Genomic DNA, 25738 nt, shown 5'->3' with positions numbered 1-25738 from the left:
TTAGGTTTTTAAAATTTTGCAACTTCCAGGAGAATCTTCCAAACACAAACATCCAATGGACACATTTTTCGCTGCCTTTCAAGTTCCCTTTCCTGGGTCACAGCCAGTTAACGTTATTTCGAGTGTCCTATGTCATCTCTTTTTCTTAGAATCCTTTTTCATTTTCCTGGTCCCTTCCTCAGACAATCAATATATGTATGTTAATACTGACTAGGCCACTTGGGCCCCAGAACAAGAGAAGGCTCCTCACGGATCAGGCCACTGTGTGACCTGTCCTGCGGCTTGGGTCACATGATCCAGCAGATCCAGTGGTACCCAAAGCTTCAATGTTAGAAAGGGATGCTGTCTGGAGCCTTTGGTGGAAGCATCTCGGTGCAGGCCTCGGGGTTTGGAGCACAGCCCGGCCATCCTCCACAGACAACGACTCTCCTTCTGAGAAATAGCTTTTGGCCTGAAACAGACGGAACACTTAAGCATGGGCCAGCAAGTCAACATGAGACCTGAGCTGCCCATCAGGACGGGGTGTTACCTGACCACCAGCCTTAAGGCCGAGTGTGCACAGCGGTGCTCCCTCACTGAATGGAAACAGCGCTGAAGGCTCACGTTACATGAGGCCATGGCCCAAACCCAAGGCCCCCCACCCACGACACTGCCTCCTCCTCCTGCCCGCATCTATGGGCCACGGGGAGCTCCACCAGGAGCCACAGAGGAAGAGAAGTCTGTGCAGGGGTTTACCCAGGGTCCCGCCCGACGTGCAGATACTGACCCCTAGTGGACAGCTGCAGCACCACAGCATATCCCTGGACACGCTGGAAGGACAAGGTGACGGGATGTATGCCAGAGAAGACGTGGGGTATCAAGAGGAGGAAACCTCTCTTAAGGGATGAACACACACCCTCCCTGTAGGTTCTGTTTCCATGGAGAACCCTAACACACTGGGCATCGGTATTTGTTCTTACTGCCTCACCAGGTGACTATGACATGCTTCCTGGATTGATAATGCTCATTTAAGCAATTAGCATTATTAATTCGTGTTAGGAGAAATAAGTTCTGGGGCAAAACTCATTACCAGACGCTCTTCAGCAGCTGGCAACATGAAAGAATGATCAAAAAAAAAAAAAAAACCACACAAAAACACCAGAAAGTGTTTAGAAAAAGTGCTTGAGAATTTACTGTACAGTTTTAACAATTTATTTATATGTTGGCTTCTACATGCTCTTGCATTTGTGTAAAACATTTATACATATTCTTTACAATTTGTACATATATTAAATGGCTGTATCATAAACACTGTTCTATGAGATTTTATAAAAGAAAAATCAAGTAGGGAAAATTACTTATAAAACATTAACAACAAAAAATAACCCGTGATATTGAAGAACAAGAAGTTCTCATATTCGTGTTCATTTGCTTTCCTCTTCTATTTATTTTTTGGTTTCACTTTGTTTGTGCTGGCCCAAAACTTTCAATTCCTATCACATGACTATCAGGTCAGAAGAGGGAGAGTGGTGTGAGAGGGCGCGTAAGGCAGCCGTGGAGGGTGGCGAGGTCTGCGGGGCTGAGACCGTGTCTGCGAGCATCCCAGGTTAAAGCTGACGGTTCGCCAAGACCCTGTTTTGCTTTATGCCATTAAGTGAAGTACGAGTGATGACAAAATTCTGTCTGAAGTTCAGGACACAGTCAGAAAGAGCATCGCCCTCAACTTCTTCTTCTCGCACGTAAAAGCCTGGGGAGGGCCGCGTGTCACGTGACTTAGCACCCTCCTCAGCCCCTTAAAACCTTCCCATCTGGTGGGGCCGGGCGAGGCTTGCTCACCTGTGCTTCATCGTTTCAGATAATAACCTCCACCGGCCCGCTAGTCTAAAATCCAAATCAAGTGGCAAAATCACACTTTCCCCAGCACTTCTCACAATGCCTCCTTGAGCAACTCAAGACTGCGAGGCCAACAGAGAGCCTGGGAGGAGTGCTTGCCCACAGAGACGTGGCTGCTCCTTCCCCGGGAACCGAGCCAGAGCGCCTCCCCCCCAGACCCTGGGGCTTTCTGGGGGTGAATCCTTCCAGCCTCACCTGGGCTCAGGAGGGATCGCGAGGCAGACGGCACTTTTGGGCGGTAGGCATGGGGGCTCTGATCCCGGGGTTCCGCCGAGCTGGTCCTCTGGAGGGACACGTGTGGCAGGGCCACATGAGGGGCAGGAGCCGCGGGAGCCCCTGCCTGCTTCCTCTGTCGAGAAAACTGAGTGTCCGAGTTATAAACATCTCAGTGGAAGGCATGCAGAGTTTCCTAAATAGATATGACTCTCAAAGGGTGGAAAGAAGTTATAAAAATATACAAACATATTATGTTTTTTACTCTGGCATATTTTGCATTTTTTAAGAAAGCAATTAGTAATTATCTGACGTTGGGCGGCAACAGGAGAACTGTGGCTGACTCATAAATTACAATTTTATGTAAAATATCAGGGGGGCAAATCCCTAATTTTACATTAAAATTCTGGTAACTTTCAGTACTTTCCCAAAATAGACCATTTCCGTTGGTTTAAATAATGGATCTGGAGATGAATGAAAGACTATTCCTAAAAAACTGATGCATTTAGGCGCTTAATAAAGGAAATGAAGTTTTTTTTTCCAAGTCTCTCTTTTTTTTGGTTTTCTTTTTTGTTTCTTTTTGGACGATGGTGGAAAAAAAAATCCAATTGCGTTGTCCCAAGTCAGAAGGAAGCACTTCGGCGTTTCTCCACGTTCACTCCACCTGTCCTACATCACCGGGAAGCGGCCGAGGGCCTGCCTCAGCTTTTGCGCAATCTGGTGAGAAACAGAACAGAGTGAGATGTCTCCCCTCATGACCCTGTGCTTCTCTATTACTTCCATCTCTTCTCAAACACTCCACACATTTCAAATCCTGTCACTGTTAGACGCTCCCAGTCCCTCCCAGCCCCAGCTCAGCCTCTGAGCAGTGGAAAGCGAAAGTGTTAGTTGCTCAGTTGTGTCCAACTCTTTGTGACCCCATGGACTGTAGCCTGCCAGGCTCTTCTGTCCATGGGATTCTCCAGGCAAGAACACTGGAGTGTGTAGCCATTCCCTTCTCCAGGGGATCTTCCTGACCCAGGGATCAAACCCAGGTCTCCTGCATTGCAGGCAGATTCTTTACTGTCTGAGCCACCAGGAAAGCCCTATAAAAGTGAAAGTGTCTGGGCAGTGGAGTGCGTGCTAAGTCGCTTCAGTTGTGTCCAACTCTTCACAACCTTATGGACCGTAACCTGCCAGGCTCCTCTGTCCATGAGATTCTCTAAGGAAGAATACTGGAGTGGGTTGCCATTTCCTTCTCCAGGGGACCTTCTTGACACAGGAGTCAAACTCATGTCTCTTACGTCTCCTGCATCGACCAGCGCCACCTGGCAGTGGAGAGACCTTCCTAAATTCCCAGATGGGACTGCTGGCGGCGGTGCACGGCTCAAAGGAAGCCCAGCTCCTTCCAACCACGCGGCGTCATTCCTAGACCAGCCTGTCCTCCCGGGATCCGATCTCCGTGCTGGGCCCAGACTCCCCTGCCTTCCCGGACACCTGTGACCTCCTGAGACAGGCTCTGCTGCTGCTGCAGTGTGGAGACAGGCTGCACCTTCAGCTTGTCTCTGAAACCATCTGTTTCCACCACACATGGACAGTATGCATGAAGCACATGAGCCACAGCTCCCTTCCAAGAACCCATGCGGCAGATACGGGAGTGGCAGTGCCCACCCACAGACAAGAGGACGCGTGTGTGGACGTGAGTCTGGAGCTTGCTGATCCCTGAACGTATAGGAGATGACACCATGGAAACAGTGGAAAACTTAGTAAGAAACATGGCGGCCAACCTGCGGTCAATCGTGATAAGTTACAGAACTTGTCTTTGAGGTCTGGGTTTCCATTTATGGGCTAGATCTTTGTTTTCTGTACACCCTGATAAATAACCAAATTTCTCTGCAAAGGTGTGAACATCTACATTTTCACTACCGGTTCCTGAATGGGACCATCTGAGGCTTCACTCCCCCTCTTGCTTTGGTTTCCCTTTGGAAATCCCTCTGGCACACTGTGAAACCCCCGCTCACACACAAAGCCGGCCTGTGCGTCCCACGCGGTGCCAGGCGCCTGCCCCAGCTGAGCCGGCAGGGTGACCTCATCTCACAGCGTCCCTGTGCAGGGAGTGGTGGGCACCACACAACAGGGGCTTCTCGGGGGCTCACCACCAGCATCCCACACCCTTCCTTCTTGAAAAAAACAATGCCCTCTTTAGCCCAGTGTTCTTCAAAAGGAAAACGCAGATACGGTTAAAAGAGATTGGGAAAAAAGTCCCTGCTCAGTATTCAGCCTCCTTTGGCTTACTGAGAAGTGAAGTTGCTCAGTCGTGTGTGACTCTCTGAAATTCCATGGACTGTAGCTTACCAGGCTCCTCTGTCCATTTGATTCTCCAGGGAAGAACACTGGAGTGGGTTGCCATTTCCTTCTCCAGAGGATCTTCTGGACCCGGGGATCGAACCGGGGTCTCCCATATTGCAGGCAGACACTTTACCCTCTGAGCCACCAGGGATGCCCGTTAGTTAGCTCATTAGTTAGGGTTAAAAACCACAGGAGCACGAGCTTCACAGGGAGCCCTGGCAGTGCATGGGGAGCCCGGGGGACAGGCCGACTCACCGTCTCGTAGAACTGCGCCTGCTGCTCCAGGTACAGGCGGATGACACTGTTGTAGTCGTAGATCCGGTTACTGTGGAAGTGATTCATCTCGGCTGCAACCAAGAGCAAGACATCGGTCAGTGCCCCCTGGACTGCAAACGAACACAGCTGTGTCTCTGGCCCAGTTATGATTCATCATCAGCCAGGCTGGCCTGTGCCAGTTCCTGACAAAAATGCTATAAAGAGGCTAGAAAAACAATTTGAGTGGGTAACGGCAAAAACACTTTTCCGTAAACGGACGATTACTGTCGATTTGCATGTTAAATCTTCTAAAGCCCAACACGATCACCCAAATGAAGGCTCGTTTGAGCAGGAAACTGACTTGGGCCCACTGGCTACCGACGACCTCAGTCCAGAATGTCAAGTCTGTTCACAGAGGCCCTTGCGAGGTACCCGCTGGGCACCACCACCTCTGCTGCAGTGACTGCCCAGGCTGCAGGCTTCCTCAGGCACCTCTGAAAGGCTGGGCAGGCAGTGAGACTTGAGGAAGGCCCTCTTCAGGGCAGCTGATGCCTGATGCCGCCGAGCACCAGCACTGGCAGAACTCGGCCTCCTCCCAGGCAGAGGGTCGGATGCCCATCCTTTGTGTTTGCTGGATGTCTCAACTCAGCAAATGAACCCCTTCTCCAGCTCTGCCTCTCAGTGCCACCCCCATCCCCATCCCATCCCCAACATCGGAGAGGCCTTCCTTATCAGGCCCCATATGACCTCTGCCTTTTCCCTACACGCCACACCTGCAAAGCCAACTGCTGCTGGCATAAATTCCTGTAAAAAGCTCACTGTTGTTTTAGGTTGTTATCCGAAGTTGTACAACGCTTTCATTCATGTGTTTGGATAACTCCAAACAAAAGGTCAAGAGAACTTTCCCATTCAAAACCCTTCTAAGCCCCCAGCTTCACTCAGGCCTGTCTCTGCCCTGAAGTGCTCTCATTCTGGAAACCTTTCACACATTCATTCTTCCCTTCTCCTACTTCCTCCCTAGTCCTGAGGATCCTTTGGAAAAGCCCATAAGTACCCTCATTCTCTCCCCCAGCACCTCATCTTCTTTGGGTCCTCAAAAGCCTCAGAGAGTAGGAGCCAGGTCTCCGGCTGGGCTGTCTAACATCAGCCCCCAATCTGCGCCCCCACCTCTGTCACGAGCAAATCCTCTTCCTTGAGCAGCATTTTTTGTTTGTTTTTCCATCAAAACCTTTTCATGGCTTCCTAACGCCCACAGCAAGTCTAGACTCTTCTGCCTAGCTTTTGAGGCCTCCCAGAATCTCCAAAGTCTCCCCCGATAACCTGCTGCTGCTGCTGCTAAGTCGCTTCAGTCATGTCCGACTCTGCGCGACCCCATAGACGGCAGCCCAACAGGCTCCTCCGTCCCTGGGATTCTCCAGGCAAGAACACTGGAGTGAGTTGCCATTTCCTTCTCCAATGCATGAAAGTGAAAAGTGAAAGTGAGTCGCTCAGTCGTGTCCAACTCTGTGCGACCCCATGGACTGCAGCCTACCAGACTCTTCCGTCCATGGGATTTTCCAGGCAAGAGTACTGGAGTGGGGTGCCATTGCCTTCTCCTCCCGATAACATGCAAATGTGTTTTACTCCCAAAGACCAAGGACATCATCTGGCCCCATTTTGTTTTGTGTGCTTTGTTCCTACTAGAACATCCTTCCACTCCCTCCTTGGCCCATGTATTCCATCCATCCGCCAAAACATGAAAAATCCAATCACTACTCCTATCTGCTGGAAAAATTAGTATTTTCTTTTTAGTAACAGTCAAACCATGCCAAAAATGCTATGTCCAAACTCCCTTCTCATTCTATAGTCTTGGGGCCTGCAGGTTACATGCTGCTAAGAGCTGGATTCGGGAATCTAGTCTGGATAGGACCTGCTATTAAAGGTTATGAAAGGAATCTTCAGGGTCTCCAAGAAGAAATAGAAACGTACAGGTTTAATCACGTTGCCGTTTGTAGTTACGTCAGGTAAATGCATGAAAAACTAAATATAAATATTACAGCTTTTAACACTGGGATCCCACAAACAACAGGCTTAGGAAGATATTTTGAATCAGTTCTTATTAACTTAACTGCTGTTCATACTGGGATTTCTCTCCAGCAAGGAAAATAGGGAATTTTCTTGGAAAACAATCTCCACTAGCTACACACAGACCTCACCGTTCTTACCTTGCAAAGCGTAAGACATCGTGCCGACGCGCTTCACCATGTTCTGTTTGTCCTGGGGGGTGATCTTGCTGGTTGCGACCAGTTTATCACTTTCCTTCACTTTTTCTATTGCTCCCTGTGAAATACAAGATGCGGTGGCGTTCACAGAACAAATCTCAAGGATCAGTCGTTAGCTTAAAATGTAACAAAGCCAATATATTCTACAATTGTCTTGCTACTGAATAGGAAAATGTCCCCACAAAATGAGAACATGAGGAACGCATCTCACTGTAACTTCCTGTAAGTCGCTTGGAAACAAAAATGCTGCTATTTCCGTAAAATACAGCTGAGCTGAAACCTACACTTTTATGCTACAACAAGGCTGAAAACTAAACAGCACTCTTTATCTGTAATATGAGTAAGTCATTGTCAAGTGAGAGCGGTACATGATTGGAAAACAGGCACTAGCTTTAGGAAGTCATTTGATCTGGGACAGTCTAGGGTATGTGCCTGGGTACACTTGCAGAGTATTTCATAAGCTGGTGCCTCGCTGTGCTGATCATAAGCTTTACTGTGATTTCTATAAGAAGCTCTGGACTAACTTCAAATTAACACTGAGGTGGAAAGAGCTGTAAACGTTGCAAACATTTCCCACACTCATGTCATCACACGGCTCACGGGCGCTGTGTGGGAAGAACTCTACACCTGTGTATAAATCAGGTTCCCCACCTAGAACTCTCAAGGCAGGCACAAACTCCTACAACAATCTAACTGCTCTGAGGTTTTTTTTTCTGAGATTTTAATTTTATTTTTTTATTCCCACCCACCCCATTTACAGCAAGGTACCTGACAGATAACATTAGTTTAAGGTGTACAACATAACGAATTTGAGACATGTGTATAATGCAAGATGATTACTACCATAAGTTTTAAGATCCATCACCTCAGTGAGTTATAAACTATTTTTTTCCTGTGATGAGAATTTTTAAGATCTACTCTCCCAGCAGTTCCACCTGTGGGTATATACCCAAAGAAAACAAAAACAATGTTTCAAAATAAACCCAAGCACATCACAATACCCTAGAGTACAACCCACAGTAATGAGGTTTGAAAGAGAAAAATGAACCAGAATCAAAATCCGAGGACACTCCAAACCGATCTTTAGTTTTAAAAAAGCACCTTTATAATGGGAACTATATAGTTTCCTTTCTATCAACGTAAACAAATAAAATCGACATTGACCGTTCTGGTCGTAATTGGGAGAGACTGTCAGGCTCGGGGACAGGACATCTGATTTCGCCTGGACAGGAAAGGCCCTGGGAGGACCTGCCCACGCAGTGTGCAGGGAGGGCTCCTGGTGAGGCTAAGAACCATGCCTGACACTGACTTCACACCAGACACCATGATTACCACGCTGCAACCTGACCTAAGTGTGTCCATAAAGGAACACCTATCATCCTTTCAGTTCCCTCCAAATAACCTTTCTCCAGGACAGAAGACACTCAACAGCCACTCAGGCATCCAAATGTGACAGACCGCACGGCGCAGCCCGCAGGGCCACTCCGGCTGGTTTTGGAGAGGGGCTCCTAACGGGGGTGGGTGTGTGGGTGCGTGCGTGTGTGTGTGGGTGCGTGCGGGTGTGTGTGGGTGTGTGCGGGTGTGTGTGGGTGTGTGCGCGTGCGTGGGTGTGTGGGGTGTGTGTGTGTGGGGTGTGTGTGTGTGCGCGTGCGTGTGTGTGTGGGGTGTGTGTGTGGGGGGTGTGTGTCTGTGTGTGTGGGGTGTGTGTGTCTGTGTGTGTGTGGGGGGGGTGTCTGTGTGGGGTGTGTCTGTGTGCATGTGTGTGCATCTGTGTGCACGTGTGTGCGTGTGTGGGTATGTGTGTGGGGTGTGTGTGTGTCTGTGTGCATGTGTGGGTGTGTGTGTGAGGTGTGTGTGTGAGGGATGTGTGCACGTGCGCGCGTGTGTGTGTGTGTGTGTGTGCGTGTCTGTGTGTGTGTGGGGGTGTGTGTGTGTGTGTGGGGAGTGTGTGCGTGTGTCTGTGTGTGAGGGGTGTGGGTGTGTGAGTGGGGGGGGGTGGGGGTGTGTGGGTGTGTGTCTGTGTGTGGGTTTGTGGGGGGGGGGGTGTGTGGGGGAGTGTGAGGGTGTGAGTGTGTGTGTGCGTGTCTGTGTGTGTGTGCATGCGTGTTGTGTGTGTGGGTGTGTGGTGAAGCTCCCGCAGGTGGCCCTGCACCTGAGTCCTGCTTCAGCCGGGACCTCGTCTGTGAACGCCTAGGATCAAGTTACCTTGTGAGCGCCAAGAATGTCAGGGAAGCAGCCAAGGAAGCCTTTATATTCATGATTACATTCCATCAGGAAATGGAGATCTTTCTTTGGCTGTAACAAGAAAGATTGGCTATTATTGGTGGAAGAATTCAGACAATCAAAGAGAAAACGGTTACATTTAAGGGCTGTATCAGCCGAATCTGCTGGGCATGACACAAAGTTACTGAGTGTGAAGTAGTCAGCCTAGTTCTCCTATAAGAAAATAATCCCCAAGAACTATATACTGTCATTGTAGGCTGTGAAAAAATGATAAAACTGTGCATTTTTGGGTTGGTTGGTAAAATTAGCTATTTTGAACTGGCCCAAAAGACAACACTGTGAACAAAATTTAAAAAAACTAGTTAACACTGTATGTTTACACAGAGGCAAATAAGATGTTATAGCTTAGTGTATAAATTTTAGCAGAAAATAAAAAAATTGCTAAAAATCTGGTAATCATTAAAAGTGGCAACTATAAATTTTTCCATTTTTCTGTGATAATATTTAAAGTTTTGGTGTGCATGATTCTAAAAATTAACCTTTTTTTTTTTTTTTACAAGTATCAGGAGAATAGTTAATGACCACATGAATGTATGGGTATTCAAATATATATTTCAAGTTGTCATCTGCAAAAAAAAAATTTTTTTTTAATTTAAGGGATTGAAACAACCTCAATGGTTAGTCCCCTTAAGAAAACATTATCTGTTATCTATAAACATAACTGAAATCAGGCTACTAAAGACTCCAATAAAAGCCAGGTGGCCACAACGATATCTGCTGCCTGCCAGGAACCTGACCAGGGCTTTCTCTTTATTAGCTGTTGATCCTCAGACCACTCCCAGGCAGGTGCTTCCATCGCTATCTACAGACCAGGAAACCCCTGCTCTGGAGGCTGAGCAAGACTCCAAACAGGGACCAGAGTGAAGCTCTTCCCTGTACGTTCTAATCCCCTGGTGGCTGAGATGGATCCAGACCATTGGCACTGGGAGCTATTGAGTCTTCCTGAAGATGAATTATCCATTACTTTAGCTTGGCCTATGAAATGCTACTACTTGGTGTAATTAATAAAGATGCATAGGGACAGAAGAGAACAACCATTTGGAAAGCTTGTCTTAAAACAGGTTTTAAATAAAACATGTGGATTAGGTAGCATAAAATCTTAACTGGAACCATGTGGCTACGTTAATATACCTGTTCTGCCACAAGGCTGGCAATTTCTTCGTAAGTCTTTCCTGCTTCAGTTATCGCGTCATTGAGATCTGTTTCACCTGAGAATCAAGACATTGTATGAGTGTTATAACTTACAGTTCCTTTTCATTACTTCTAAAATTTTATTATAGCAAACTTCAAACTTTGCAAACTATACAACAGTAGAATGAATCCTCATCTACCCATCACCTGACTTCCCAACTAACAGCCTATGTCCAATCTTTCAGTCCCCTCCCTTCCTCTCCCTTTTACTGGTCATTTAACACTTCATCCATACATTTTACCTAAAAGACAAGGCCTCTTTAAGAAATAGAGACAACCCCAATCTCACACCTAAGAAACGACCACTGGTCCTGATATAAACTGTCCAGCCAGTGTGCAGCTGCCTGGTGTCTCCAACCAAGCTGGCTGCTTGAGTCAGGATGCAAAGGCCGTCCAAGCGGCACAGAGCTGACATGCTTCCTACAGAGGTTCTTTCTCCTCTGTGTGTTTTTCTGGCAAATTTCTTTTGGGGACGTGTTGACGAAACCAGGCTGTGTACCTTGGTCCCACGTCGGGTTCTGTTGAGTGAGTCTCGGTGGTGACAACAGAGTCCTCTGTTTCCTGTATTGCCTAGATCTTTCATTTTAGTATTTATTTAGTATTTTAGGTTTGCAAATTGGTGCTACACTACTTCTGTCACTGCTTCTTTATTAGCTGAAATACGTTTATAAAGACAAACTTAATCAGCTTTTTCGTTACCTTGAGGTATATAGGGACAGGAAGAACAGGTTAAATGCTTCCTTCTTTTTACAGTTTTCAGAATTTAAGTTGATTCTATTCCATCCTCCAAAGGTGACTGAGATTAACTTTTTAAGAATATCATCGCAAGTCTGGATTAAAGTTGATATGCTTAGTTTCATGGGAGAAGGCAATGGCACCCTACTCCAGTACTCTTGCCTGGAAAATCTCATGGACAGAGGAGCGTGGTGGGCTGCAGTCCATGGGGTCGCTAGGAGTCGGACACAACTGAGTGACTTTCACTTTTCATTTTCATGCACTGGAGAAGGAAATGGCAACCCACGCCAGTGTTCTTGCCTGGAGAATACCAGGGACAGGGGAGCCTGGTGGGCTGCCGTCTATGGGGTCGCAAAGAGTTGGACACGACTGACGCAACTTAGCAGCAGTAGCAGTAGCAGCAGCAGCAGCTTAGTTTCACAGCAATCATTATCTTCACTAAGCTCAAATTTTTGCTCCATAGGACAGTGGAAGGTTCTTCAGATTGGCATCAGAGTTCTTTCCCTCCCAGCTCTGGATTATTTCAGGGAAACAATGTTTTGAAATCGCCATGTGGGTGATGCTGGGAGTGCTTGGACTTGATAACTATTTCTAGGCCTTTTCAGTGAACAAAGCCAAGTGTGTATCTGTTAATTCCAAATTTCTAACTTATCTCCCCACCTTCCCCCTTTGGTAACTAAGTTTTTTTTCCCCCATGTGTGTGAGTCTGTTTCTGTTTTGTAAATAAGTTCATTTTTACCATGTTTTTAGATTCCACGTGTAAATGGGATCATATATTTGTCCTTCTCTGACTTCACTTAGTATCATAATCTCTAGGCCCATCCATGTTGCTGAAAATGGCATCATTTCATTCTTTTTTATGGCTGAGTAATATTCCATTTATATAAATACCACATCCTCTTTATCCATTCATCTGTTGATGGACATTTAGTTGCTTCTATGTCTTGGCTATTGTAAAAAGGGCTGCTATGAACACTATGAAGGGGTGCCTGTACCTCTTTGAATTAGAAGTTTCACCTTTTCATAATTTTCAGATACATGCCCAGGAATGGGATTGCTGGATCATATGGCAGCTCTATATTTAGTTTTTTTAAGGAACCCCCATACTGTTCTCCATTTCTGTTACGTCCACAGAAATGGTATGGACCTAACAGAAGCAGAAGATACTAAGAAGAGATGGCAAGAATACACAGAAGAACTGTACAAAAAAGATCTTCACGACCCAGATAATCACGATGGTGTGATCACTCACCTAGAGCCAGACATCCTGGAATGTGAAATCAAGTGGGCCTTAGAAAGCATCACTACAAACAAAGCTAGTGGAGGTGATGGAATTCCAGTTGAGCTATTCCAAATCCTGAAAGATGATGCTGTGAAAGTGCTGCACTCAATATGCCAGCAAATTGGGAAAACTCAGCAGTGGCCACAGGACTGGAAAAGGTCAGTTTTCATTCCAATCCCAAAGAAAGGCAATGCCAAAGAATGCTCAAACTACCGCACAATTGCACTCATCTCACATGCTAGTAAAGTAATGCTCAAAATTCTCCAAACCAGGCTTCAGCAATATGTGAACCGTGAACTTCCTGATGTTCAAGCTGGTTTTAGAAAAGGCAGAGGAACCAGAAATCAAATTGCCAACATCCGCTGGATCATGGGAAAAGTAAGAGAGTTCCAGAAAAACATCTATTTCTGCTTTAAACCAAAGCCTTATTGTGTGGATCACAATAAACTGTGGAAAATTCTGAAAGAGATGGGAATACCAGACCACCTGACCTGCCTCTTGAGAAATCTGTATGCAGGTCAGGAAGCAACAGTTAGAACTGGACATGGAACAACAGACTGGTTCCAAATAGGAAAAGGAGTTCATCAAGGCTGTATATTGTCACCCTGCTTATTTAACTTATATGCAGAGTACATCATGAGAAACGCTGGACTCGAAGAAACACAAACTGGAATCAAGATTGCTGGGAGAAATATCAATCACCTCAGATATGCGGATGACACCACCCTTATGGCAGAAAGTGAAGAGGAACTCAAAAGCCTCCTGATGAAAGTGAAAGTGGAGAGTGAAAAAGTTGGCTTAAAGCTCAACATTCAGAAAATGAAGATCATGGCATCCGGTCCCACCACTTCATGGGAAATAGATGGGGAAACAGTGGAAACAGTGTCAGACTTTATTTTTCTGGGCTCCAAAATCACTACAGATAGTGACTGCAGTCATGAAATTAAAAGACGCTTATTCCTTGGAAGGAAAGTTATGACCAACCTAGATAGCATATTCAAAAGCAGAGACATTAGTTTGCCAATGCAGGTTCGTCTAGTCAAGACTATGGTTTTTCCAGTGGTCATGTATGGATGTGAGAGTTGGACTGTGAAGAAAGCTGAGCACTGAAGAATTGATGCTTTTAAACTGTGGTGCTGGAGAAGACTCTTGAGAGTCCCTTGGACTGCAAGGAGATCCAACCAGTCCATTCTGAAGGAGATCAGCCCTGGGATTTCTTTGGAAGGAATGATGCTAAAGCTGAAACTCCAGTACTTTGGCCACCTCAGGCAAAGACTTGAGTCATTGGAAAAGACTCTGATGCTGGGAGGGATTGGGGGCAGGAGGAGAAGGGGACGACAGGGGATGAGATGGCTGGATGGCATCACTGACTCGATGGATGTGAGTCTGGGTGAACTCCGGGAGTTGGTGATGGACAGGGAGGCCTGGTGTGCTACGATTCATGGGGTTGCAAAGAGTCGGACGTGACTGAGTGACTGATCTGATCTGATACTGTTCTCCATAGCGGATGCATCAATTTAAATTCCCACCAACAGTGTAGGAGGGCTCCCTATTCTCCACACCTTCTCCAGCATTTATTATTTGCATACTTTTTGATGATGGCCATTCTGAGTGGTGTGATACCTCACTGCAGTTTTGATTTGCATTTCTCTAATTCACGATGTTGAGCACCTTTTTGGGGTCTCTTGGCCACAAGATGCTTATCTTCCCAGACCTTGGGTTCCTCATCTAAAAAATGGGGGCCAGACCAACTCAAAACTCCTGCCCAAGCTAAAAGTTTTAACTGAAAGACATAATTCAGCCAAGCCAACAAAAAATATTCAAATATAGGAGTCACAGGTCTTACATTTTGGTAAAAGACTAATTTCTTATACCTGGAAATACTCAGACCTCCAAAGACCTACCCTCCCTGGATATCAGAATAATGGCACGGTGACAGTACCAAGCCTATCACTTCTGTAAGCAATAGGACGTCCTCAAATTGAATAGGTGCCACTCACCTGGCAAATACTTTTACTTCCTACCAGCTCCATATGCCAAATTAAGAAAACAAACCAAGATATAAAAGAAAACCGCTAACTTGCAAGTGTTGTCCATGGAAATCCACAATGAACTCAAAATACCACAAGTGAGATATACAATATGGGATAAGCTGAAAACAATAATGAGTTAGCAAGGGACATAAGGCAATATGAACCTGTTACTCAGTCAAGAGTTTTCCCTCCAAATGTCCCTGATAAGATCTGGCTCCTGACAGTCAGGCCCAGCTTCAGAGTTTGGCAGAGATGACAGCAGGGCAGAGTGTCATGTACCACATCCGCCTGCTTCACTAAAGCACAAGAGCTGCATCTGAGCACAGGAAAGGCAAGGACCTAGCCAGGAAATCCAACTATTACCGCCCACTACTTTTCTCAAAAACTAGTAAGGTGAGGTGGCACAAGTCCTCAGTGGAGCGGTGCAGCCAGTTTAAACATCACTGACGGTGGTGCTTCATTGCAGTTATCGATTGTCTGCAAGAGTCTGAGGAGGCTGGTCTGTGTGGATAAGACACCCAGGGCCCAAAGAACAAATAAAGAAAGATGTACCTTGATAACCACTAGAGCTGAAGACTGTGGCTAAGCTCTGCAAGGCCTTCCCTATCTTCTGATATTCCTTGGGTAATGCTGAAAGAGAAAAAAGTCATTCACTAAATGGAGCAAAATTAAATGATCCAACTATTTTCTCAAAGTATTTTTATAGTAAATCTGAAATGACTCAAAATAGTCTATACTCCTTAACAGAATATCAATACAGACAAACTGTTTTTAGAAATTAATTTTTCTTCAATTTTTAATTAATCAATTGTTCAATAAATAGTGGACACTATTATTATGACCACCACCACCAGCGCCCACACTCTCATTCAATGAATGAAATCAAAACGAACCGGAAGCTCATTTAGAAGATGATTTCTAGGTTTGAGTCCTTTCGTGTACACAACACCAACTTGATCATCACAACCACCGCTCTATCGATGCAGATGCACTATCTCCCCTTCCTGGGTTAGGAAAGCTGGGGTCACCTGGCTACAAAGTGGATCTGGTGCCTGTTATTCCTAATCCGCTGCTTTTCCCACTCTGCTATGTACCTATGAGTGATTATTTACAAAACAAAACATGACCAAAAGCAACGGGGTGTGGAAAAAAACGGCAATGGAACCTCATAGGACCAGGGAGGAGGGATTTTAGCTTTCTCATCTGTATAATAATAAGATTAATTAATATAATTAATCTTATAATCTTATATTAATCTAATTAATATAATTAATCTTATAAATAATAAGATTAATTAAATCATCTGCAATGCTCCTCTAGTGCTAAATCCTAGGCTTCTAGGATCACTCTGGAGAACTCTCCAGAGAAGAGTCTTTGTATCTTAGGCTAGTTTTATTTGCAATCTGTACACAGTTTCCTGAAACACATCTGCTGTCTTCAAAAGAAACCATTACTTGCATTTGAAAAGACTATGCTATTAATAAAGAAAAATGATTCAAATGTTTCTTTAAAAAAAATTCCAGGACAGAGAAATGTGACAAACGGTCTACAAGCTGTAAGAAACAGGAAACACAAACTCAAATTACATTAGCTTGGTTAATAAATTGTTCACCCTTTTGTAACTCAGTTTTGGCCTTTACACCGGGGATTATTTTGTGAGAGGAAAGAAACTATGGCTGAATCAAATTCTAAACAAAACATGTCAACCTCCTGCCCCCAAGAGAGCAGCCTAATGCTATTACTATTTACTGATTTTGGTCTGTGGATTTTACAGGACATGGAGTTGACCAGACATTAGACATAAGGGATTTGATTCTTTAATAGAAGCCATAATCCTGGATTTTTGTGATATCCTTAAAAATTTTTAAATTTTCACTCCTTTAAATTTTTCTTTAAAAAGGGGAAACTAAGAGACTGTAAATATTAAAAAAAAAAAAAAGCAGAGAAAAAAATAAAAAGGGGAAACAGCTGAATTTACAGTTATTATTTTTAAAATTAAATTATTTCATTTATATTTTAGAGAAGTATCACTCCCTTTTTTGCTCATGAGTTATTCCCTGTGACCAAAGGCCTGAAACAGATTTTGTTTTCTGATGCTGCATCTGTATAGGTCATGTTTTCAGGCTCAGTTCTATTTTCAGTATTTCTCTGCCATGGGAAAGGAGCCAGTGTTATCACTCCTGGCATCTGCCCCTCGAGCATGAACAGCTGGTACATGACAACAGTTCCGTTGATATAAAATATCATGTGAATGGTGGAGGGCCATTGTAAGGCCTGGTTTTTTCCTGCAAAAGGCCAGACAGGAAACATTTTAGGCTTTGTTGGGCTGCAGGTTTCTGCTGAAAGTACTCAATTTGGCCACCCTTCACACAAGCAGCCAAGGCGTGACCACCACAGCTGACCCTGGACTGTGCTTCTCTCCTTGGCTGCTGGACGGCAGAGCGGCCCGGGTCTAGGGATACAGGAAAGCAGTCCAGTGACAGAGGGCAGGGAGGGTGCAGCACAGCAGGCAGAGAGCGGAGCGGACAGCGGCACTTCTGCTTGGGGCTGACCCCGGCCCCGGGCTTTCTGCTACCACCCGCCACCAGGCTTTCCTAAAATTAGAGCTTTAGTCAAACACAACTCACTAAAGGGATGACTATTAAAAAGTAAGATCCTGAGATTAAAAATAACCACGGGTACTTTCTCTGCAGGCAGAAAGGATGACTCTTCCATAGATGACAAACCTCGCATAACTGCAAATATTTAAGTGAACGTGATGCTTTTTTACGGGGGTTCTTGAACTGGCTTTGCTCAAGCCAGTTTTCTGTGCTGAAACAAGGGTTGGGAACTGAGGCTCCTCAGAGTGCCGTGGGTGTGACGCTGCTCCGGCTCACTGAGCGCGTCTCTGCCTGTGGGGGCTGGTTCCCAGGGGGACGCCAGGGACGGCACTTACGTCCTGTGCACCGCTTCCAGTGCTCCTGCCCCACGTTCAGCAGCTCCTTCACGCCGTCATCCATGGCTTTGGTGAACTTGCCGACAGCATCACACTTCTGTTCTCTGTGGGGCAAAAACATGAGGAGGTTGTGTCCCTGACTTCACTACCCAACGTCCAGACAGTGTGAGGTGTAAGAGGAGAAAAGTCCAGTGTGGTCAGGGGAGCTCACAGCAAGCCTGACCACAGGTACCCATGTCGTGCATTCTAGCAACTGCGCTGTAACTAAATTAGTCTTAAAAACCGGCTGGATTCAGGTTTTGAAAGAACTGCTTCAACATCTGCCACTTACATTTTAACTCTGCTTCCTTTCGCCCTCCAATTCCTTGGGAATGCTAACGAAAATTGTTCTAAAGTAAATAAAATCTTCGTTTCTTGAATATCTTACGGAGTGAAGCTCAATCACTGTAGGTGCTGCTGACTCTACAGCATGGGTGCCAGCGGCAGTTGTTCACTCTCCAACAGATACTTAAGTGAATCGGAGAAAATAAACCTACACAAACAGCATCTAAGTGATACAGAAGACGCCAGTTCCTTCAGGATTAAAAAGCTTTTCCTGACTTGAAAAAAATTATCACAATACACTTTTAAATGAAAGAGGAGGTTATAATAGAGACTGTATAACGCGAGGTCACTTTTGTTTACACAACCATTTTCCCTTCGGATACATGTGTACAGAGTAGGGTTTGGAAGAACACAGACCTAAGTCGACATATTAACACTGATTTTCTCTCCGTGTAGTTAGAAGACTGTCTATATACTGGGTAAAACATAAGCAATGGTTATACATTAAGAAAAAAGGCTGCTTAAAATTATTACTATGAACACACACAAGATCTCTTATGAGTCTTTATACAAAAAAGGAACTACTTCAGACTTTCAACCAAGCCCACATTAAAAAGATGACAAGATTAAAAACAAGGGATTAAAAAAACACTGGACAAACAGGCCTGAGATGACTCTCTTCAAGGCTATGTTCAAAGAGATTTCTGGCCCGTGGACTGATCTGTGGGTGTCTGCTGGCCCGGTGCCATGCCGTGTCATCACGCTTTATTGTTAATAACCACTAACCACTGTGTCAACTATGAAATCACTGACTTCAAGGTAAAAAGGAAGTGGACTTTAACTGATGTTATGGTTAGAAAGACAGTGTTTCAAGTACAAGCAATGTTCTCCTTAACTTCTGACTACAAACCCCACTCATTTCACACCCTTTCGTCTGATGATGTGAATTCCAGGTGTGGTCAGACGGGCCAAGGCCTGCGAGCAGAGGAGGCAGGCTTGGTTGGGGAAGCAGCGGAGGCTGGCAGGATCGCTTACATTTCTACCAAGTCCAGGTCAGGTGCCTCTGGCTCCATGGTGGAGAATATCATAACTCCCACCAGCTCATCTTTCTCAGCCTTCCTCTTCCCGGTTTTCCATTCCTGTAAAGAGGAACATTATGACGTTAAAGTGGGGAGTGGAGCCAAACAGCTCTTTCAAAATCCCGTCCTATTGTCGGCTCACTGACTGTCTTTATCCCTCTAACTTTCGGGAGGCAGTGCCCATGCCGTCTCCCTCTGCACCCCTGCATCTCCAACTCCATCCTGCACGTGAACGGTGTGAACGGTGCCGCTGTGCAAAACAGTCCTTAAGAGCCCAAATCCTTTCGGACTGAGGTGAGCCAGGACTTCTCCTTTCCTGAGGCCCACCCACCCATACAAACACACCCTGGGAGTCTGACAAAGCGCCTCAACATTGTAGGTTGTTTTCTTGAAAAGATTTAAGCTTTTCTAAATATAAGATAGAAACCAATATTATAAACTACTAAAACGTTATTACAAGTTATATATATATATATATATATATATATGTACACACACACACACACAGAAAAGTGCCCAAAGCAAAACTATGCAGTACAACAAATTCTCATACAATGAATTCCTGTGTAACTACTTCCCAGGGCAAGAGAGAGGAGAGCGCTGGACTTCCGGAAGCCCCCTTCTCATCCCTTCCCCGTCACTACCCCTTCCCTCCCCTCCAGGGGTAACCATGACCCACCCACTCTTTTATGGTTTTCAGTTCCTCATGTCATACAGTTTCACCACCTAAACCCCTACACCATGGTTTTGCTACTTCTGTGAACTAGCTAAGAACCCAACACTTGGCATTCTTTTGTGTCTGGCCTTAGTCGCTCAACCTATGCTGAGAAGTTACATGCACACTGTTGTTACAGCTGGAGTTCCCTCATTTCATGGCTGTATAATATTCCTGTGACTGTTGCCCAGTTTATTTACCCCACTCTACTACGGGCAGCCATCAGTGGCCCTGGTGAGGATAAAGCCACCGTGTACACATCTCCTGGTGCATGTGCGCATGCACTTCTGTAGGGATATAACCAGGCGTGGAGAGTTATTCAAGTAGATAATGCCAAACTGTTTTCCAAACTGGTCTCACCAGCTTTCACACCCACCAGCAGTGTGTGAGTTTCAGAAGCTCCTTCTCTCACCAACAAGACACATAGTATCCTTGGTCTTTCTAATTTTAGCCTTCTGGTAAGTTTATTCACTGTGGTTTTAATTTGCATTTCTTATTACTCATAAGATTAAGTGCTTTTCTTTACACTCACTGATGATTCAGATATTTTCTTTTGTGAGTTGTTGTTGTTCAGTCGCTCAGTTGTGTCTCTTTGTGACTCCACTGACTGCAGCACACCAGGCTTCCCTGTCCATTACCAACTCCCAGAGCTTGCTCAAACTCATGTCCATCAGGTTGGTGATGCCATCCCACCATCTCATCCTATCCTTCCCTCTCCTCTTGCCCTCAATCTCTTCCAGCATCAGGGGCTTTTCCAATGAGTCGGCTCTTCACATCAGGTGGTCAAAGTATTGTAGTTTCAGCCTTAGCATCAGTCCTTCCAGTGAATATTCAGGGTTGCTTTTCTTTAGGATTGACTGGTTTGATCTCCTTGCTGTTCAAGGGACTCTCAGGAGTTTTCTCCACAGTTTGAAAGCATCAATTCTTCGGCGCTCTGCCTTTCCTATTGTCCAGTTCTCCCATCCATACATGACCACTGGAAAAACCACAGCTTTGACTAGATGGACCTTTGTAGGCAAAGTAATGTCTCTGCTTTTTAATATGCTTCCTAGGTTTGTCACAGCTTTCCTTCCAAGGAGCAAGCATCTTTTAATTTCATGGCTGCAGTCACCATCTGCAGTGATTTTGGAGCCCAAGAGTCTGTCACTGTTTCCACTGTTTCTCCATCTATTTGCCATGAAGTGATAAGACCAGATGCATCATCTAAGCCATGATCTTAGTTTTCTGAATGTTGAATTTTAAGCCAGCTTTGTGAGGGACATTACCAAATCTCCCATTTGTCTACTGGTTTATCTTTCTTATCAATTTGTATGGGTTTTCCCATATTCTAAAATCCAGCCCTTTTTTGGCTATACACGTTCATATCTTCGACTTGTTTTTTCTTTTTAATGACTTCTGATAAACCAAAGTTCTTTTTTTCAGGGTAGTCAAATTTGTCAGTCTCTTCCTGTTTATGTGTCTAATTTCAGAAATCCTTCCCTACCCGAGGGGTATGAAGATTTTCTCCTGTTACCTTTTAGAAGCTGTATTGTGTTGTCTTTCACATTTAAACTTGTAAACCATCAGAAATTAATTTTTTTAGATTCAAAACAGTAGAAACTTTCAACTGGATAAAAGTAGAAAGAAAAACATTTTAATAAACCCCTATAGATCCAGCTTTAAAAATTATCAACTTTTCACCAAACCTGTTTTATCTGGTCTCCTCCATCCTACTTTTATTTCTTGTTTAACGGAAATCTCAGATATAATACCATTTCACCTATAAATACTTTACTATGTATCTTTAACAGATAAGGGCCATGTCTCAAAAACATTACCAAAATACCAACATCAAACCTAACAAAATCAACAGCCTGTTGTGAGGCAGTGATCACATTTATTTTTCCCAGAGACGCCATCCAACGGAAATGCCAGCCAACAAAGATGCCATCCAATGGAGATGCCATCCAATGCAGCACCACTGATAGACAAGACTGCCCATCCCCCCCATCCTCAGACCCATTCTTGTCATAAATCAAGGGCCCATTCTATTCTACTGATCTGCTTTTAAAGTATTTTAGCTTTATAATGAGTCTCAACATCCAGAAAAGTTTTCCTCCATTTCATCTTCATTTTAAAGAGTATCTTGGCTATTCTTGGAGCTTAAATTTTCTATGGAGGACATCTTTTCAGTTCTTCAATTCATAAAACATAGTGCTGGAACACTTATTAAGGTCTTCTTTTTATTTCTCTCAGCAGTGTTTCATGGATTTTAACATATACTTACATTTTTCTGTAGGTTCTTTTGGGTTTTCTATGTCCAACCATCTATATGAGCTACTGTTGCCCAGAGAATCACAATTTTTAATAATTTTCTAGTTTTATACTGTCATTTAGCAGGTGAGGAAATTGTGGCCCAAAGAAATTAATGTTTCGGTCAAGGTCATGGAGGTAGTCAGAAGCAGAGCCCAGACTAAAACCAAGTGCCCCGGCTCCAAGTTCTTTCTTGTTGCTCTTGTATATATATATAAAAAAAAAAGTCTATAATTTGCATAGAGCACAACCTTTAGAAATGCTTCCTGTTTTCTTGTTTGTTTTGGGGTTTGGGGGCCATGTCACACAGCTGATGGTATGTCAGTTCCCCAATGAGGAATTGAACGCGGGCCCTCGGCAGTAAGAGCGAGGAGTCTAACCAGTGAACCGTCAGGGAATTCTCTAGACATGCTGCCTCAACAGAATCCTAGACAGATCAAACAAGCCCTTGATAAAGTCCTGTGCACCAACAGCATTAAGGCACCAATTTAGAGGGGATTCCACATAGTTTTTTTAACTGCTATATATTACATTTTGACATGTAAGCATTCACTCTGAAATGCAAAAAGACCTCAAATATTTAAATGGAATGATCTCTAACCTATAATTACACTAAGCATGACCAAACAAATGATTGCATACAATAGAAGACTAAGGTGATACACAGCTATTTCCAAAGCAGACAACAATAGTGAGATGACAAGCAGCCAATTTCTTCTTGATTTTCAAATGAGAACAGTGACTGCAGACACAATGACTGCCCACGGGGCAGAGGCAGACCTGGACAGACAACAACAGTCTGGACAAACAAGGCGGCTTTGAGAAAGCAGCTTCACTTATGAATCTACTTTTCATTACACTATTTACACTGTAAGGTCAAGATATGATCCTAAGAAATCATTCACACTATTCCCCTAACTTCATGCTGAAAATATCCTACATAGCTTGGCGTCCATCCTATATTTAAGAGCATTGAGGAAAAAGCCCCGCATCCTATCACATCCCTCACCCTCACAGTTCCTCACAGGGCCAACTGGTTCCCGGTTTGCAGAAAACCATTCTGAAAAACTCCTTGCTCACATGCTGTGACTACTTTACTATTACTTAGAAACAGCCAACTAATCAACATGATTTAACTTCTTTGGTATGAATGTGACAATTCTCAATATCCCCTAAGATTATAATAAAATGTCCTACCTTCTCATCTCGGAAATTTAGAAACTGCTGGAAGACCTCACTCTCTGAGATTACTGGGTGACGGCACATCCTGGTCATCCAGGCCTGAAGCCGCTCCATGCGCATTTTGATAAACTCTTCTTCAAAGCGACCTGCAAGAGACATGCCAAGAGTGATGTGTGACTCTGCCTACGAGGAATCACTGTTACCCAGGTGGAAAGGCTGTTCATATGGCTACTGGCAGAGAGTTACTTGGTAAAAGGTAAACCATGGTAATTTTTCAACAACCTAAAAACAAGCAACACAGTGGATGTTCAAAGGCCCAGAAGAAAGGTAGTCCACAAATCCGAAAGCAAATTTTATCTCAATATGAAAAACTTTCTCTTTCTTATAAACTAACATGCCAGTGCCTGGATGATCATATGAAGCCTTACAGGCAAGAAAGGGGTGATAATATGGAAATTAACAAGCAATTCTTATCAAGAAGGTGAAATTTCTATATTTATAAAAATGTATCTAAATACAATATAATCTCAGATATACAGAATTAAATTAAGTATTATGAAAAGTAACACAAACTAGTTTTTTTCCCTGTTTTGCTTTTTCAACTACTTAAATGAAAAATAGAAAATGCAATTTTTCCATGAATGCAATAATGAAAGCTGCTATCACAGAACTTAAGGCCATCATAAAACAAGAGCTTAATGGGTGATATTTCTGTTTTAAAAGTAGAAAATCAGTTTAACAAACCTTACATACCAAACATCAAGTGAACACAAAATTTTTATAAGCCTAATAAAATCACTATCAGTTAAAAAGTTTCTGGAGATGGAAATTCTGGCTATAGGTGAGTGTGACAATAGCCAATCCTAGAAAGTGAAGAGGAACTAAAAAGCCTCTTGATGAAAGTGGAAGAGGAGAGTGAAAAAGTTGGCTTAAAGCTCAACATTCAGAAAACGAAGATCATGGCATCCGGTCCCATCACTTCATGGGAAATAGATGGGGAAACAGTGTCAGACTTTATCTTTTTGGGCTCCAAAATCACTGCAGATGGTGACTGCAGCCATGAAATTAAAAGACGCTTACTCCTTGGAAGGAAAGTTATGACCAACCTAGATAGCATATTCAAAAACAGAGACATTACTTTGCCAACAAAGGTCTGTCTAGTCAAGGCTATGGTTTTTCCAGTGGTCATGTATGGATGTGAGAGTTGGACTGTGAAGAAGGCTGAGCACCGAAGAATTGATGCTTTTGAACTGTGGTGTTGGAGAAGACTCTTAAGAGTCCCCTGGACTGCAAGGAGATCCAACCAGTCCATCCTAAAGGAGATCAGTCCTGGGTGTTCTTTGGAAGGAATGATGCTAAAGCTGAAACTCCAGTACTTTGGCTACCTCATGTGAAGAGTTGACTCATTGGAAAAGGCTGATGCTGGGAGGGATTGGGGGCAGGAGGAGAACCAGACGACAGAGGATGAGACAGCTGGATGGCATCACCCACTCGATGGATGTGAGTTTGAGTGAACTCCAAGAGATGGTGATAGACAGGGAGGCCTTGTGTGCTGCGATTCACGGGGTTGCAAAGAGTCAGACATGACTGAGCGACTGAACTGAATCCTAGTCCTAAAAAGCAACTAGAAAGCCGAACAAAAGCCACAAAAACTAGTGCTGTGGAAATCAACCAGAGGCACACAGCCTGTGAGAAGTGTCTATGCTCCCAAACTGTTGACCTTCAGGCCAGAAGAGGGGATTCTGGGGTGCTCTGGCCTGGGACTGCACCCCATCTCTGTACTCCATTCTATTTCCTTTACCATAGAATCCACCCCATGAAAGTCTTACATATTAATCTAGGAAAATATGTGCAGAATCTGTATGCTGAAACATATAAAACCCTATGTGAAAATCAAATATGACATACGTAAGTTCTTGCACTGCAACACTACATATTAAGATTTCAATTCTCAGAGGGTGGCCAGGCGGCTGGGACTGACTGAATAGGGTTTTCCTTGCCAGTGAACCGTGTAGAGTAGCTGCCGGTCTCCTGTCTTCTCTTCACCATGGCTGCCTCTGGTACTGAAGTGAAGGAACTAGAGAAGCGTGCCTCAGGCCAGGCTTTTGAGCTGATTCTCAGCCTTTGACCAAAAGAATCTGTCCCAGGATGTCCCCTTTCCCCTCCTAAGGGGAAGGATCTTTCCCTGGAGGAAATTCAGAAGAGATTAGAAGCTGCAGAAGAAAAATGCAAGTCCCATGAAGCTGAGGTCTTGAAGCAACTCGCTGACAAACGAGAGCACGAGAAAGAAGAGCTTCAGAAAGCGACAGAAGAGAACGACGTCAAGAAAATGGCGGAACAGAAGCTGACCCCTAAAACGGAAGCCGGTGAAGAGAACCGGAAGCCCGCGAAGAGAACCGGAAGCCCGCGAAGAGAACCGAGGCGCAAGTGGCTGCCAAACCCGAGCGTTTGCGAGAGGAGGACAAGCACACTGCGGCAGTGCGGAAGAACAAAGGACCCAAAGATCCTGCTGAGGCCACTGAAGCCGACTTCTCTGTTCTGAGAACTGGCTTCCTCCCCATCCCCTTCCTAAATATCCAAAGGCTCACTGGCCAGTGTCATTTTACTTTTGCCCTCCTGACAAATATTCTACAAGCTGATGTAGGACTGTATAGGTAGATCCAGATGGTATGATGTTGTTTTAGGGGCTAAAGCGGGAGAAACGAAAAGTGTTTTACTCTTTTTCTAAAGTGTCTTTCTAATGTAGCTGTTTCTTGTT

General features: G+C 44.5%; 1 protein-coding gene across 2 annotated transcripts in view; it reads right to left on the bottom strand.

Annotated features, from left to right (window-relative positions):
- Positions 1-1145: 1145 nt before the first annotated feature.
- Positions 1146-25738, bottom strand: part of SNX9 (sorting nexin 9) — a 90725-nt gene continuing 66132 nt past the window's right edge. The window contains exons 10-18 of one of the 2 annotated variants that reach the window (XM_027551933.1): positions 22996-23126; positions 18748-18851; positions 17389-17492; positions 15006-15083; positions 10344-10420; positions 9135-9224; positions 6873-6987; positions 4669-4760; positions 1146-2802 (exon numbers count right to left, since the gene is read on the bottom strand). In XM_027551933.1, the coding sequence (XP_027407734.1) occupies positions 2755-2802; positions 4669-4760; positions 6873-6987; positions 9135-9224; positions 10344-10420; positions 15006-15083; positions 17389-17492; positions 18748-18851; positions 22996-23126 (839 nt within the window). In that variant the 3' untranslated portion in view covers positions 1146-2754. The remainder of the gene's footprint in view (positions 2803-4668; positions 4761-6872; positions 6988-9134; positions 9225-10343; positions 10421-15005; positions 15084-17388; positions 17493-18747; positions 18852-22995; positions 23127-25738) is intronic. The other variant, XM_027551934.1, reaches the window with a different exon arrangement.

The sequence above is a fragment of the Bos indicus x Bos taurus genome, chromosome 9, assembly GCF_003369695.1.
Source record: "Bos indicus x Bos taurus breed Angus x Brahman F1 hybrid chromosome 9, Bos_hybrid_MaternalHap_v2.0, whole genome shotgun sequence".
Taxonomy (NCBI): Eukaryota; Metazoa; Chordata; class Mammalia; order Artiodactyla; family Bovidae; genus Bos; species Bos indicus x Bos taurus.
Note: the sequence above shows the minus strand (reverse complement) of the source record. Positions and strands in the feature narration are given on the sequence as shown.